This window comes from Spodoptera frugiperda, chromosome 25 (genome assembly GCF_023101765.2).
Source record: "Spodoptera frugiperda isolate SF20-4 chromosome 25, AGI-APGP_CSIRO_Sfru_2.0, whole genome shotgun sequence".
NCBI lineage: Eukaryota > Metazoa > Arthropoda > Insecta > Lepidoptera > Noctuidae > Spodoptera > Spodoptera frugiperda.
Window position 1 is genome coordinate 8,177,179 of NC_064236.1, and position 13,302 is coordinate 8,190,480.

At 35.7% G+C, this 13,302-nt stretch overlaps 2 protein-coding genes across 3 annotated transcripts in view; one reads left to right on the forward strand and one right to left on the reverse strand.

Annotated features, from left to right (window-relative positions):
• Positions 1 to 10,269, forward strand: part of LOC118263342 (putative fatty acyl-CoA reductase CG5065) — a 30,058-nt gene extending 19,789 nt beyond the window's left edge. Inside the window, exons 2-8 of the mRNA XM_035575273.2 lie at positions 3,394 to 3,590; positions 3,809 to 4,117; positions 4,603 to 4,798; positions 5,781 to 5,979; positions 6,230 to 6,469; positions 6,827 to 7,084; positions 8,596 to 10,269. Coding sequence (XP_035431166.2) covers positions 3,396 to 3,590; positions 3,809 to 4,117; positions 4,603 to 4,798; positions 5,781 to 5,979; positions 6,230 to 6,469; positions 6,827 to 7,084; positions 8,596 to 8,761 — 1,563 coding nt within the window. The 5' untranslated portion in view covers positions 3,394 to 3,395 and the 3' untranslated portion in view covers positions 8,762 to 10,269. The remainder of the gene's footprint in view (positions 1 to 3,393; positions 3,591 to 3,808; positions 4,118 to 4,602; positions 4,799 to 5,780; positions 5,980 to 6,229; positions 6,470 to 6,826; positions 7,085 to 8,595) is intronic.
• A 520-nt stretch (positions 10,270 to 10,789) lies between these two features.
• LOC118263360 (triosephosphate isomerase) lies at positions 10,790 to 13,098 on the reverse strand. 2 transcript variants are annotated; one of them, XM_035575294.2, is made up of 6 exons: positions 12,931 to 13,098; positions 12,205 to 12,333; positions 12,008 to 12,119; positions 11,820 to 11,929; positions 11,536 to 11,742; positions 10,790 to 11,288 (listed from the first exon to the last, which is right to left on the reverse strand). In XM_035575294.2, exons 2-6 carry the CDS (start codon positions 12,313 to 12,315, stop codon positions 11,082 to 11,084), a joined length of 747 nt encoding a protein of 248 aa, XP_035431187.1. In that variant the 5' UTR covers positions 12,316 to 12,333; positions 12,931 to 13,098; the 3' UTR covers positions 10,790 to 11,081. The 2 variants fall into 2 exon arrangements, with proteins under 2 accessions (XP_035431187.1, XP_035431196.1); XM_035575303.2 differs by having other exon boundaries at positions 12,806 to 12,956.
• Positions 13,099 to 13,302: the final 204 nt, after the last annotated feature.

Genomic DNA, 13,302 nt, shown 5'->3' on the forward strand with positions numbered 1-13,302 from the left:
TTGGTGCTTGGTTTCCCATTTTGTTTGTTGTGATATTTTTTACCTAATGCTCGTCATTTAATACCAGATAGACAGAAAAGAAAAATAATACTTAGGTTAGGTTATAGGTATCGATAGAGAACACTTTTACTATTCTATTTAGGACGTACTGCTTACTACTTTAATGACCTTTCTTTCCTTATAAGTTAGATTAACTTTATAATCGATGAATAAAATGTAATTCTCAAGTTTGAACTTACAGCGACCTACACATATAACTTAACATAGACATACAAATACTTCAACAGTACATCTATTTTATTTTTTATTCTTGTATTATTACAGGCCTAATTAAGAAGAAGAACCAGCAGACTAGATTGAATATTTTTTAACACGATAATTAACTGAGACTGACATGACGGAAAAAATCATATCGTTAATCTTAACAACATTAGTTTTTAACTACTTAATAGTGTGTTTTTAACAAAAATCCCAAGGTTTTCTAACAAGTAATGCATTGTAAATATCATAATCATTAAAACAAATGCCATTAATTCTTACATTTTAAACATCGTCTGTAACATTTTTTGCATAAACAAACACTATTAGAAGATTTTCTTCACAAATTACCGTAGAGTAGGTATCTTATTCAAAATGTACACACACTTTTTATTTTGTGAATGCACATACAGATATACAAACTAAGTACAGTACTATAAGTAATACTAGACAATTCTTCAATACATACTTTGACCAATAATTTATGCGTATTCTTCAATACTTGTAAGTACGGTGGCAACATAGCTACATGTATTGTTACACGCTACTACACAAAACTGTCACCTAATTAACCTTCGTACATAATTATTATAGGTATTACTTAACTGCGTGCGCATAACTTACGAAAACCATGCAATAAACTGTCCTTGCTATCTTAACGGTTGTTTTTGAATCAACTTCACATAGTTTTTGAGAGCAGCCTAGCCGGTGGTTCGAACTTGTTAATCTTTGTGGCAAATATGCTTGTTTTTCTACCCTACAAGGGTGTAAGTGAGTTTTTTTTTATTTATTTAATAGGATGGCGTTTGACCACCATTAACACTCATTAAATAGCATTATAAAGATATTTTTCCATATGGGAAAACGAGACCTAGAAATAAGATAGTAGTAAGGCTCCACAAAAATACGATTGGCTAGTTATAGAGGAACCAAATACTTGAATAAAATTTTACTGCTTACTTTAAGTGACTGTACTGAATATAGTTCATTGAATGGCGCTAGTAATCGGAATTTCACCAAAGTTGGCGTACAGTTTAATAAGGATTTTGAAGAATGGTATACACTTTGCAAATTATTTCTTAAATTCGACACAAAAAAAGATTTTTCAACGAAACTCCGTTTCGATGAATTTATTTTGACTTACTAAAAATTCTTCTAGTGTACTCAAATCATACGTTATAACCTCGTATACACTAGACAGCACTTTGCACGCGATTTGTTATCATCATGTTGAAAATCAGCGAGGATCTCTTGTAAAACAATATTGTCTGTTTACCCGTGATTTCGCTTGCAGCATTCGTCGGCAATATTATCGCTAGACGAACTGGTGTTGTGCATCTCGAGCCAACGTACTCGGGCTTCGGTATTTTAGCTGAGCACTGGCTTTTTTGCGCCGTGTTGATTATTTATTTTTTAAATTATAACCTTGTAACGGTGCAAATAACTCTTTCTCGACAAACTAAAGAATATTTGATGCTTCATCCCGCATTTGATCACAAGGCATGAACGTAACTTAATCGGAGGATTCACCCATTTCATTTTTTTTTTTTTTTTGATGGGGATATGACGATTAATTGTGCGTAAGGGCAGTAGTTGTAAGTGTACACCATACAACTACCGCGTCGATATGCTGTATACATGACGCTGCCGTCCGTTCCTTTTGATTTTACTACACATTTGATAATGTGTTTGATGCACTATGAACATCATATTGCAATCATTCAATATTATTTAGTGAAACATGATACACAACATCAGTCCCTCTAGTAAGTCTAGTAATATTGCCGACGAAAGCTGTAAGCGAAATTGAGTAGACAGACAATATTGTTTTACAAAATCCTCGCTGATTTTCAACCGTGAAAGTTCACGTAAATAGTGATGTTTACTTAATTATGAGGTTGTAAAATGATTTGAGTACACAGAAGACCTACACATTAGTAACTTAACATAGACATACAAATACTTCAACAGTACATCTATTTTATTTTTTATTCTTGTATTATTACAGGCCTAATTAAGAAGAAGAACCAGCAGACTAGATTGAATATAACTACACGATAATTAACTGAGACTGATATGACGGAAAAAATTATAAGCTTATCGTTAATCTTAACAACATTAGTTTTTAACTACTTAATAGTGTGATTTTTAACAAAAATCCCAAGGTTTTCCAACAAGTAAGGCATTGTAAATATCATAATCATTAAAACAAATGCCATTAATTCTTACATTTTAAACATCGTCTGTAACATTTTTTGCATAAACAAACACTATTAGAAGATTTTCTTCACAAATTACCGTAGAGTAGGTATCTTATTCAAAATGTACACACACTTACAATATTTTGTGAATGCAAGTACATGTATACAAACTAAGTACTTACGTATGTTATAAGTAATGCCTACTAGTAAATTCTTCAATACATACTTTGACCAATAATTTATGCGTATTCTTCAATACTTGTAAGTACAGTGGCAACATAGCTACATGTATTAAATTACACGCTACTACACAAAACTGTCACCTAACTCTTAACCTTCGTACATAATTATTATAGGTATTACCTAACTGCGTGCGCATAACTTACGAAAACCATGCAATAAATTGTCCTTGCTATCTTAACGGTTGTTTTTGAATATAACAGTATACTTAGAAAGAAATGCACTTAGGTGCGACTTAAGTAGGTAGGTATTTAGCTACAGAATTCGTATTGTCTTAAGTACAACTCTTCCTCAGATCACCACAGATAGGACCCAGTCGGGCTGGTATCCGATAAGGAGCCGTGGAAGACCTAACGGGTATCCGGGGCTCCGGCTCGAGTAGCAGTGGTAGGAATGGGGTGGTTTTTAGTTAATAAGAGTCTTACACTCCCTCTCGTCTCAACCAAAGGATGATTATCCCCATATTAATTAAGCTTAACTTAATATTTCCAAGGGAGCTCTATTTATTTTTCCATTAGATGTAATGTAGATGTATAGTGAGGAAAACAACCAAAACGTGAGGAAAGATTGTTCGGGGAATGATAGTACGATAAAAAAAGAAACTGCGATGTTCTGCTTAGGGGGCTCAAAGTATTTCTCGATAAAGTGAGGAATAAGATCGAATACATATTAAACTTTCATTTATTTATTTCAGAAATGTCGAACCCTACAATCCGGGACTTCTACAAGGGTCGAAATATCCTGGTGACGGGAGGTACTGGGTTCATGGGCAAAGTGCTCATTGAAAAGCTTCTGTACTCCATCCCTGACATTGGCAACATCTACATACTCATGAGACCTAAGAGAGGAAAGTCTGTCGATCAAAGAATAGAAGATATGCAGCGGTTGAAGGTAAAATTACTTGTTCTTCTGTTATATATGTTGTTCTTAATCGTTTTACTAGTCGCATACGTTGAAATCAGGCTTACCTATTACCGTTTTAATTGTAATTTTAAAGAATTACAAATATATTACCTAAATAAGTTATTAGGAGGTATAAAGATTTAAAGACCTAAAAGCTAACATAATATAAAACATACGTTTTAAATAAGAATAAATGTGTTTTACAGCTTTTCGAAAGAATACGGACTGAAAGACCGGACGCCTTAAAGAAGATGAAGGCACTACAGGGTGATGTTTTATTCGAAAAATTGGGACTGTCAGAATCTGACATAGAATTGTTGTCTAACGAAGTATCGGTGGTGTTCCACTTCGCCGCGACCTTAAAATTGGAGGCTCCCTTAAAAGACAATGTCAATATGAATACTTGTGGTACTCAAAGAGCATTGGACATTGTCAAGAAGTTCAAGAAACTTGATGTCTTCGTTCACCTTTCGACGGCTTTCTGTTACCCAGACTACGAAGTATTGGGCGAGAGAGTAAGTCTTAATCAAAAATAATTATAATTAATGCGATGTTGAGAAAAGTTAATTTTAAACTTGTCATACAAGTAGGCTACGCTGTACTACGCTTACTAGGCTGTGCTATCCTTTAAATGTTATCTTGAGGAAACTGTCTTCAATCAGAAAATATGGGTAAAGCCTTGCTGGGCCACCAACAGTTATGCTATGTGTTTCTGGTTAAAATCCCGCACGCAACAATTCTCTGTATGATCCTCAATTAATTTACTACATCTGGAGCTGCAGACGACTTACCGGGTTACCAGATCGAAGCAGACTTAGGAACAGTCGGTCTGAATTTAAGACAGAAAGAAAATCATTGTATGTTTTTCCTTTCTCAAAAAAATGGTTCACTACCCGGAAATTAATACTAGGGTAGACTGTACTTTAAAAAAAAAACTAGGTATGTTTACAATGTGTGCTTTTAAACTTACTAACTACCAAATGTTTTCTGTTTACTCCAGTGCTTTGCTCCACCAATCAAACCAGAGAACGTGATGAAACTGATTCAGTGGCTGGACGACAAACAGCTGGCTTTGTTGACTCCCTCGATGCTCGGTCCGCATCCCAACTGCTACACGTTTTCCAAGCGACTCGCAGAATCTATTGTTGAACAAGCATATGCCGAGTTGCCAGTTGTCATCGCACGACCTAGTATTGGTAAATATTGCTTCTTATTGTTTGTTACAATCTCAAATTTTATGGAGATTTAAGTGCGGGAGAACCATGCTTCAGCACGAATGCGCCGGCTCGACCGGAGTTATACCACGGTCTCACTGAAAACCGACGCGAAAGAACGCTTGCGTTGTGTGAGTGAGATTACCGGAGGCCCAATTCCCCCCTTCCCAATCCCCGATTCCCCAACAACCCTTAAATTCCTAATCCCCCAAAGGACGGTAACGCACTTGTTTAGCCTCTGGTGTTTCAAGTGTCCATAGGCGGCGGCGATTGCTTACCATCAGGTGATACGTTTGCGTGTTCCATAAAAAAGGTATATTGGTATGCTCCAAATCCCACGAGTAGGTTAATTGCTTATAGGCATTTATCGTCGTCGACTATCAGGCGAGCTATATGCCTCTAGCTTTAAGTAACTGTATAGAATAGTACAGCACTTACTTAGTTATATTTAAAATCCTTGTTATAACTAATTCGATGTGACTTTACCTACGATCCTACGAATGGCACAGAGGCTGAGTGGCCTATTTACGTCACAATGTATCGCGGCTCTGAAGTCACTATGATTAACTTTGCCACCTACGATAGTTGAAAATTAAAATCGTGATGGCTTGTCAAAGGGTCTCAAAAATTGCACTGTACTTATCACTCAATCAATTGTGGAAGCAAACGTTATTAAAACCTTCCGCCTATCCTAAAGTGGTGAAAGGCAGGAGAAAGAAGGAAACTGATTAAAACCTAGTACCCAACCTATAGCCTTTCTCGTCATCAACAAGGTTCGCCCTACCTTCTATTATGCCCCTCTGTGTTCCTAAGAGTGTTATTGGTATCATCACTTAGGTACATAATATACGGGACCCCTAATGTAACCGGGACAAAATGAGTGTTAGACTGTATCAAGGTGATAGCCCTTCTCTTTACCTATTGAAAAAGGGGTATTGGTAAAAACAAGAATTTCTCATTTCAGTATGTCCTTCGCTAAAGGATCCTGTGCCAGGTTGGGTGGACAACCTGAATGGGCCAATCGGCCTGATGCTGGGCGCTGGAAAGGGAGTTATTAGAACTATGCTCTGCGATGGATCTCTTATTGCCCAAGTTTGTCCAGTCGACATCGCCATTAACGGTATCATAGCTATAGGAATGATTGAAGGAAATAGGAAAGAAAAGTAAGTTCCTACCTAATTCACCTATGACAAATTTCTCGAGTGAAAAGTGTGACTACGCAACAAGGGGTTCGATTCCTTGGACAGTATTATTGAGATTGCCGATTTATTGAACCTAGATACGAGTTGCATAGTGTCCAGAATTATGCTATGATAGGACCTTTGTCTTAAGTCAGTTATTGTTTTATTACAAAACAGCATTTTATCACCATTGAAAACGCAAATTAGATACATTAAATAAACTATTTTTCAGACCTACATCACTGCCAGTATACAATGTGAACAACGGTCATCAGAAACCCACTACATGGGGTGAAGTGCTCCAAATAGCTAAGGACTATGGTCGAAAGTTCCCCTTATCCTGGCCACTCTGGTATCCTAACGGAGACATCACCACGAATGCTGTGCTGCATGAGTACCGAAGGATCTTCTACCATCTAGTTCCTGCCTATCTGATCGATTTTCTCCTGTTTGTGCTCGGACAGAAGAGGATGTAAGTGACCTTTCGGATTCAGTAATATTTTTAAGGACTTTATTATTTTATCCTTCTGGTTGTTCTTAGGTGCCTGCAACAATTATCTAACCGCTAAGTATCATGGAGTGCTAGTAGTACTACACATACAAATAGATATTTGATTAATGCCCAAATATAGCCAAAGTCTACTGAAATGATTTTGTGTAGCTTGGTAGGCCTCAGAAACGACAATGCCAAAGGCGGTGTTACATCACAATGCTTGTAATATGCGCGTCAGTACATGTACCTACCCAGTATTTGTTGTTTCCATTAGTAATACATTTTGCATTGAAAAGCCGGGTAGGTCAAGGTTGACCTTGTAATTTTTTTCTACAGAATGATACGAATCCAAGAAAGAATATCCAATGGTTTGGAAGTGTTGCAATACTTCACAATGCGACCGTGGAACTTCCCGTGTCCTAACTACGATGCGATCAAGGACAAACTGAATCCAGAAGAGCAGGAGATCTACAACACTGACATTACGGAGGCGGATCGCGAGGTGTATTTGATGAATTGCGTGGAAGGAGGTCGAGTGTACTGCTTCAAGGAAGACCCGACAAAAGTGCCCTACAACAGGATTTATCATCGTTTGTAAGTACCTACTGCCCTCTCTTTTTGACTGTACAAAATACCTACATTTCCCTAACAACGTTGAAATCATCATTAAGAACAAAAATGAAGCCCTTAATAATTTAGGTACATACGGGTGTCAATATGTAGCAACATCACGCCTTTTATCCACTAAAGGGGTAGGCAGAGTTGCTCCTTACGATACGTAATGCCGCTACGTACACCCATTTTTCACTATTTGTATTGTAAGTCCCATGTAATAGGGTACACCCTATTACATGGGACTATTTACAAATACATACCTAATAATCTATATACTTATAATAAATCTGTAGAGAGGTCAATTCTGTAAGTGAAATATATTTCCAAAATAACTATCAGCGGTTAATTAGTGATCGATACTGACGCTAAAAATGCAATCAGAAAAATTTTTGTCTGTCTGTCTGTATGTTCTTTATAGAAACAAAAACCACTCAACAGATTTCAACGAAACTTGGTACAATTGTTCTTCATACTCCTGGGCAGGTTATAGTATACAAATATTGAAAGAATAAATAGCAGGGGGTGTTACTGGATCGATACCAAACCCAAATATGTGATTAAACATTTTTTTGTCTGTCTGTGTGTCTGTATGTTCAGGCATCACGTGAAAACTAACGGTTCGATTTCGATGAAACTTGGTATAATTATACCTTATTATCCTGGGCATAAAATTGGATACTTTTTATTCAGTCATTCAAAAAAAAAACTTTATTTTTCTTTTTTATTCTACAGAACGCGAGCTCAACAGCAGTAGCTCAATAGAGGGATCCCTTAATTATTATGGGCCTCGCCGCATTTGGGTCCAATAGATATTTATAAGATGTCATTGTCAGAGTTACTCAAAATTGAGAAATAAAACTTCCACACGAAGACCGACATCCGCGCGGACGGAGTCGCGGGCGGAAGCTAGTAGTAAATAATAATTAATAGTCACGTGGTGTCTACTGCTATCGGCTATCGTTGAGTTCAGAATTGAATGTTAACTGATCGTCGCAATCACACGACTTTGTTGACAGAATTAGATCCTAATGTAAAGGTTAGGTACCTACTGTTATTGATAAGGAATTAATAGTTTATCTATGCATAGCCTATTATGAGTATTATGTTAATAAAACACAAACAATGGCTGTGGTGTTATTAGGGACTTAGGGACTGCAAATACCCTCTTCTTGAAGAGGCTACTGGTTCAACAGTAGACTTTTCGGGGTTGTTGGAAATGTGTCTGGTTCTGACCGTTGTCACAACACGACCCAAACTGTCTTAACAGTTTGGTGGGTTGAGGTAATGTTTAATTTTGTAAAAAACAAATAAAGGACTGATTTTGTTAAAAAATAAATAAATAATAATGAGTAAGTTAAACATAAGCCAAGGGTTTTTCGAGCCATAGGATGAACCGGCAGTGTGTTTAATGAATTATTATTAAATCCGAAATGTTCATAGTTTATACGTCATCTATAAATCACCTGCTACAATTTATTTTTTTGTTTCAGCCTGTACTTCCTGGATTGGTTTGTCAAGATCATGTTCTGGCTCTTTGTTTTATCTTTCCTTGCATCCTGGTTCGAGCCTATCAAAGCAGTCTTTTCTTATGGAGAACCTATTGTGAAACACCTGCCTTTCTTGGGCAAGGCTGTCTGTCAAGTTGAAGAACTATGAAGTTACTGAACCTTTCTTGTGTGGTGAAGGACCTAAGCAATAAACATATCGTGGAAGAAAGAATCTCATATCTTAGAAAATCTAATTATCAAACATTTTCGTAGAGAATTGTTTACCGTCTATCTATCTCTTAATATAGTCAAATATTATATCAATGGGCGTGATGGTGTTATAGTGTTTTAAGTTATAAAGAAGCATAAAAATGTAGGTATAGATAAGCTTCAGATCACTTTTGGTGAAAAACTGGCAGTACCTAAGTTTAACCCGATAACCGCTATGAAGGGAACGCTAGATTCAAAATTTCTATAGTAAAATAATTTTATTATAACCAAGCCTTATTATAAATGTATAGTGTGCAAATTGGCAAACTGGTTGAAATGTTTTAAAGATACTTAACTACTAGTACCTACTTCTGGTGGCTTAACCGATTCCGTGCGGAAGTCTTTTTAGCAATCTTTAGTGCCTGGCGTCAAACAAAAATTCTGTGATGCCTCTGAGGCACCAAGCGCCAGAAAGTTTGATGATTCCCCTGGGGAATCATCCGCCATGAATTGTCACTTTTAGCTTGTTTTCGTGTTTCTATTTGCTAAAATAATCATTTGACATTGTGTATCTAACGTAGGCAGTCAGTAAATTCGTTCAGTGCGTTTAAAAGTGACGATCTGTGTGTTTTTATGGAAATTGAAGGTAAGTGACTAATTTATATTAGGGGTCGTAAACCTTTTTGCATTATTTCATGGATTTATTTATTCAAGTGTTGTAAAGAATTTATACACGTACCACTTGAGTATGAAAAACACAGCGCAGTAAAAAAGCACAGTTAGTATGAAAAACTAGCGGGACAAAATTATTTTGTACCAATACCAGAGCAAAGCAGCTTGTCTTGATTCTTTGGCGTTAGAAGGATCATTTAAGACATGTCCTAAATTGACTTTTGTCCGACTAGTTTATCAAAATATTATACTGTGCGCCGGCGCAAACAATTATGAACGGCGTAGTTTTAAACAATAATCAACCGTATACGCAAGGAAATACGGTACTTCGTAGGCGAAGGGCCGGCGAACAGCGCACTCTTTGTACGTTTTTAGGCAACAATGAACCTTATGACAAAAGCATTTGATTTTTGAGAAACATTCCAGAAAGTGGGCTGTTAGAATTATAATCAATAATAAAATGTGTCGGCAACTTGGTTTACAACCCCTGATGTCAGCTAATTTGCGAAATTACTTAAAACGAACACTGTGGGCATGATAAGGGTGACAAATAAAGACACTTTTATTTAGGGGGCACTTTTGACGAATGTCGTTTAAGCCGAGTTTTGTATGATTTAGTTTTGTATCCTCTCGGGCACCATACGCCATACGCAATAGATTTACATGGTGCCTGTGCGGCATCATCCGCACGGAAACGGCTATCCTATACATCTACTGCTGAGCAGGCCGAAACAGTTAGCCAATTTATAGATACCACCTCAATGGTATAAAAAATAAAGGGTCAACCTAACTTCATCTGCTTTTCTTAATTACCTAGTAATCTTTTTACTTTATGGCAATACAGCGTAATAGTAATAATATTAGTTATATTTAAGTTTAGATACTTAGACCATGTAAGGGAATGTGGCAATTTGATTTAGTTATGCATTGATCATCCACAAAGTTGGATATTAGCTTTCTAAAGACTTATGTTGACGTTATTTTCATAAATGGCCTGGATTACCATTTTTATAGTTTGTATTTTTAAACGTAATAGTATGAAAAAAATTGTAATGTTAAGTACCATCGCTTAATGCACATTTGAATATAATGCAAAGCATACCTGTTCTTATTACAGCTTGTTATATGTAAAGAATAAAAATTCTGGAAACTCGGATAAAAATTCAAAATGTCAGGTGTTCAATAAAGAAATATAATATTACATAATTATGTTGTTTTTTTAGATAATATATTTTTAAAAATAAATAGGTATGATCATCATTTGTTTGCTGTGAACACACTTTTGGGCGACTGGGTATAGAGTCAAACACAAAACTTTTACGTGATAATATATTTGTTTTTTTAGAAAAAAACAACTATTGTATAACATGAAATAAAAGCAATTTGACAGTGATTGATACCTTATAAATCAGTATAAATATTGTTACTTCGTAACTTTTCTAAACAATCTAAATAATAACATTCGCCAAAGCAAAAAATAGTAATTCTTAATAAGGAATATAATTTCACATTTTTGTTTCTTTGATTTGTTTCTAAGTTTATAAATTAACCTTACAACAAAATTATTATAAAACGTAAATATACGTATGCGCTAGCAGACTGGTGTTTTACTGGGTGGCGTTGACGATGTCAACAAACTCTGGCTTGAGACTGGCTCCTCCGACGAGGAAGCCGTCAATGTCGGGGCAGGCAGCCAGCTCCTTAGCATTGGCGGCAGTCACTGACCCACCATACTGGATACGGACAGCGTTAGCAACATCAGCGGAAGCATTCGCTGACAACCAGTTACGTAGTGAAGCATGTACGTCTTGAGCCTGCAAAAAACATTAAAGACATTTAATTATACTTCATACGGTATTGATTTATAACAATATGTAATCCAGTCAATGCCTATAGGTTTTAAATAACATACTTATTACTGAAACCAATTCTGATTAAATTCTAAACACTATTTACTAGATAAGCGCAGTTCAAAATCATGTAAATAAACTGTTAATACCAATAAATAATTGCATGTATCATTTTTTATCCTTTATTTATAAAACAAATTAATTTTATTACCTGCTGTGGAGTGGCAGTCTTTCCGGTGCCAATAGCCCAAACGGGTTCATAAGCTAGTACGACCTTGTCCCAGTTGCTGCCAATAGCTGGTAAAAGGGCCTTAGTCTGCCTGAACACAACTTCTTCAGTCTTTCCAGCCTCACGTTCTTCAAGAGTCTCTCCAATGCAAGCGATAACCTTCAGTCCGGACTCAAGAGCATGGGCAACCTAGAAATTTCACTCTTATTAGTATCTACTTAGAATAAAAATATATATTATAAATCTCATTTATGTTTAGTACTTACTTTCTCTGCAACAAGATCATCTTTCTCACCGAAGATAGTCCTACGTTCAGAGTGACCAAGGATGACCCAGTTGGCTCCGATGTCCTTAATCATAGCAGGGGAGATTTCACCTGGAGTATCAGAAATAATTTTAACATGTGTTCACATAAATACTTACAAGGAATTAATAAATATCTTTGGTTTCTTACCAGTAAAAGCACCCTTTGGCACCTTCCAGCAGTTTTGTGCGGCAACATTGATTGTGTTGGGAACAATACTTTGGACATACTCCAGATAGATTGCGGGGACGCCAATGACAACCTGCAATTATATTTTGATATGCATTTGAATAGGAAAAGTTATAGTTAGTTAACAATAAGCATCAATGAAGAAATCCAAATATTACCTCCACATTGGAATCCAATGAGGCCTTTTTAAGTGTCTCAACAATCTCGGTGACTTGTTTCTTGTCTCCATTCATCTTCCAGTTGCCACCAACCACGAATTTGCGACCCATTTTGATTGAATTTTATATCTAAACAAAAAAAATCATTTATTAGGTTATCTATCCCATTAGATTCCAAAAACTATTAAGATTATAATATTGTGATAATAAACTTAGATAGCATTACCACATTACCTGTAATCAGTCAGTGGGTAGATACAATCAGTTGGTTTTAATATTATACATAAAGATAAAAACTGAATATTTTCTTGCGACATTGAGTCATGACCTGTATGACCGTCTTAACCTATGTTGTATGTTGACAATATTCTCTATATCAATTTATAAACTACAAGAGCAAGATAAATAAAGTCATTCTCATATAGGTTTTATGTAAATGTATAATTACCTACACCTTAAAAATTCGTCAAATAATAACTAATATTATTGAAAAAATACACGAACTGATAGGTTTTTCAAATAAATTTATAGTTAAATGTCGGGACCTGCATTTTTTTATTAAATAAATACTTTCTAATAAGATAAAACAATTGGAAACTACCTGTAATTTTGTTTTGGTTTGTAGTAGACTAGGTATTATTTACGAACAAAAAGTTATTCAATAAAGAATATGCTAGCAAAGGAATGGCCGGTAAACGTAAAAACTTATTTATTTTGTGCACTTACATGAATAAATACGAATTATATCTTCACCGCTAGCGGGAAACCGGAACGAAGTGCTGTAATCGAAAATGATTTCTATTTTCTTTTACATAAAAAATATTTGATAGGTCTTAATCGCTCTACATATGTTGTTAAACCAATGGGAAACAGAATAATTTTACAATGCACCAATCACAGTACTTCAATTTTATCCCACCCTTTTGGCTACAAAGAAAACAAACCAGCTGCTATGACCTCTGTGACATTGAGTATTTTTTTTAAGAACCGCCTTGGAAGTAAGACTTGGCATACAGTCTTTAGAACATATTAATAAATGCTAACCAAGCCACAAACTATGTGATGTCTTATTACATTTTAATATCGTATCACTATTGA

Bases quoted from the DNA above. Each gene is read 5' to 3' on its own strand.
- LOC118263360 (XM_035575294.2), bottom strand. From the start codon at position 12,315: ATGGGTCGCAAATTCGTGGTTGGTGGCAACTGGAAGATGAATGGAGAC. The intron at 11,930-12,007 runs GTAAGAAACCAA...CTGATACTCCAG, and splicing joins GCCAAAGGGTGCTTTTACTG to GTGAAATCTCCCCTGCTATG. The intron at 11,289-11,535 runs GTAATAAAATTA...TGTTTTTTGCAG, and splicing joins AGACTGCCACTCCACAGCAG to GCTCAAGACGTACATGCTTC.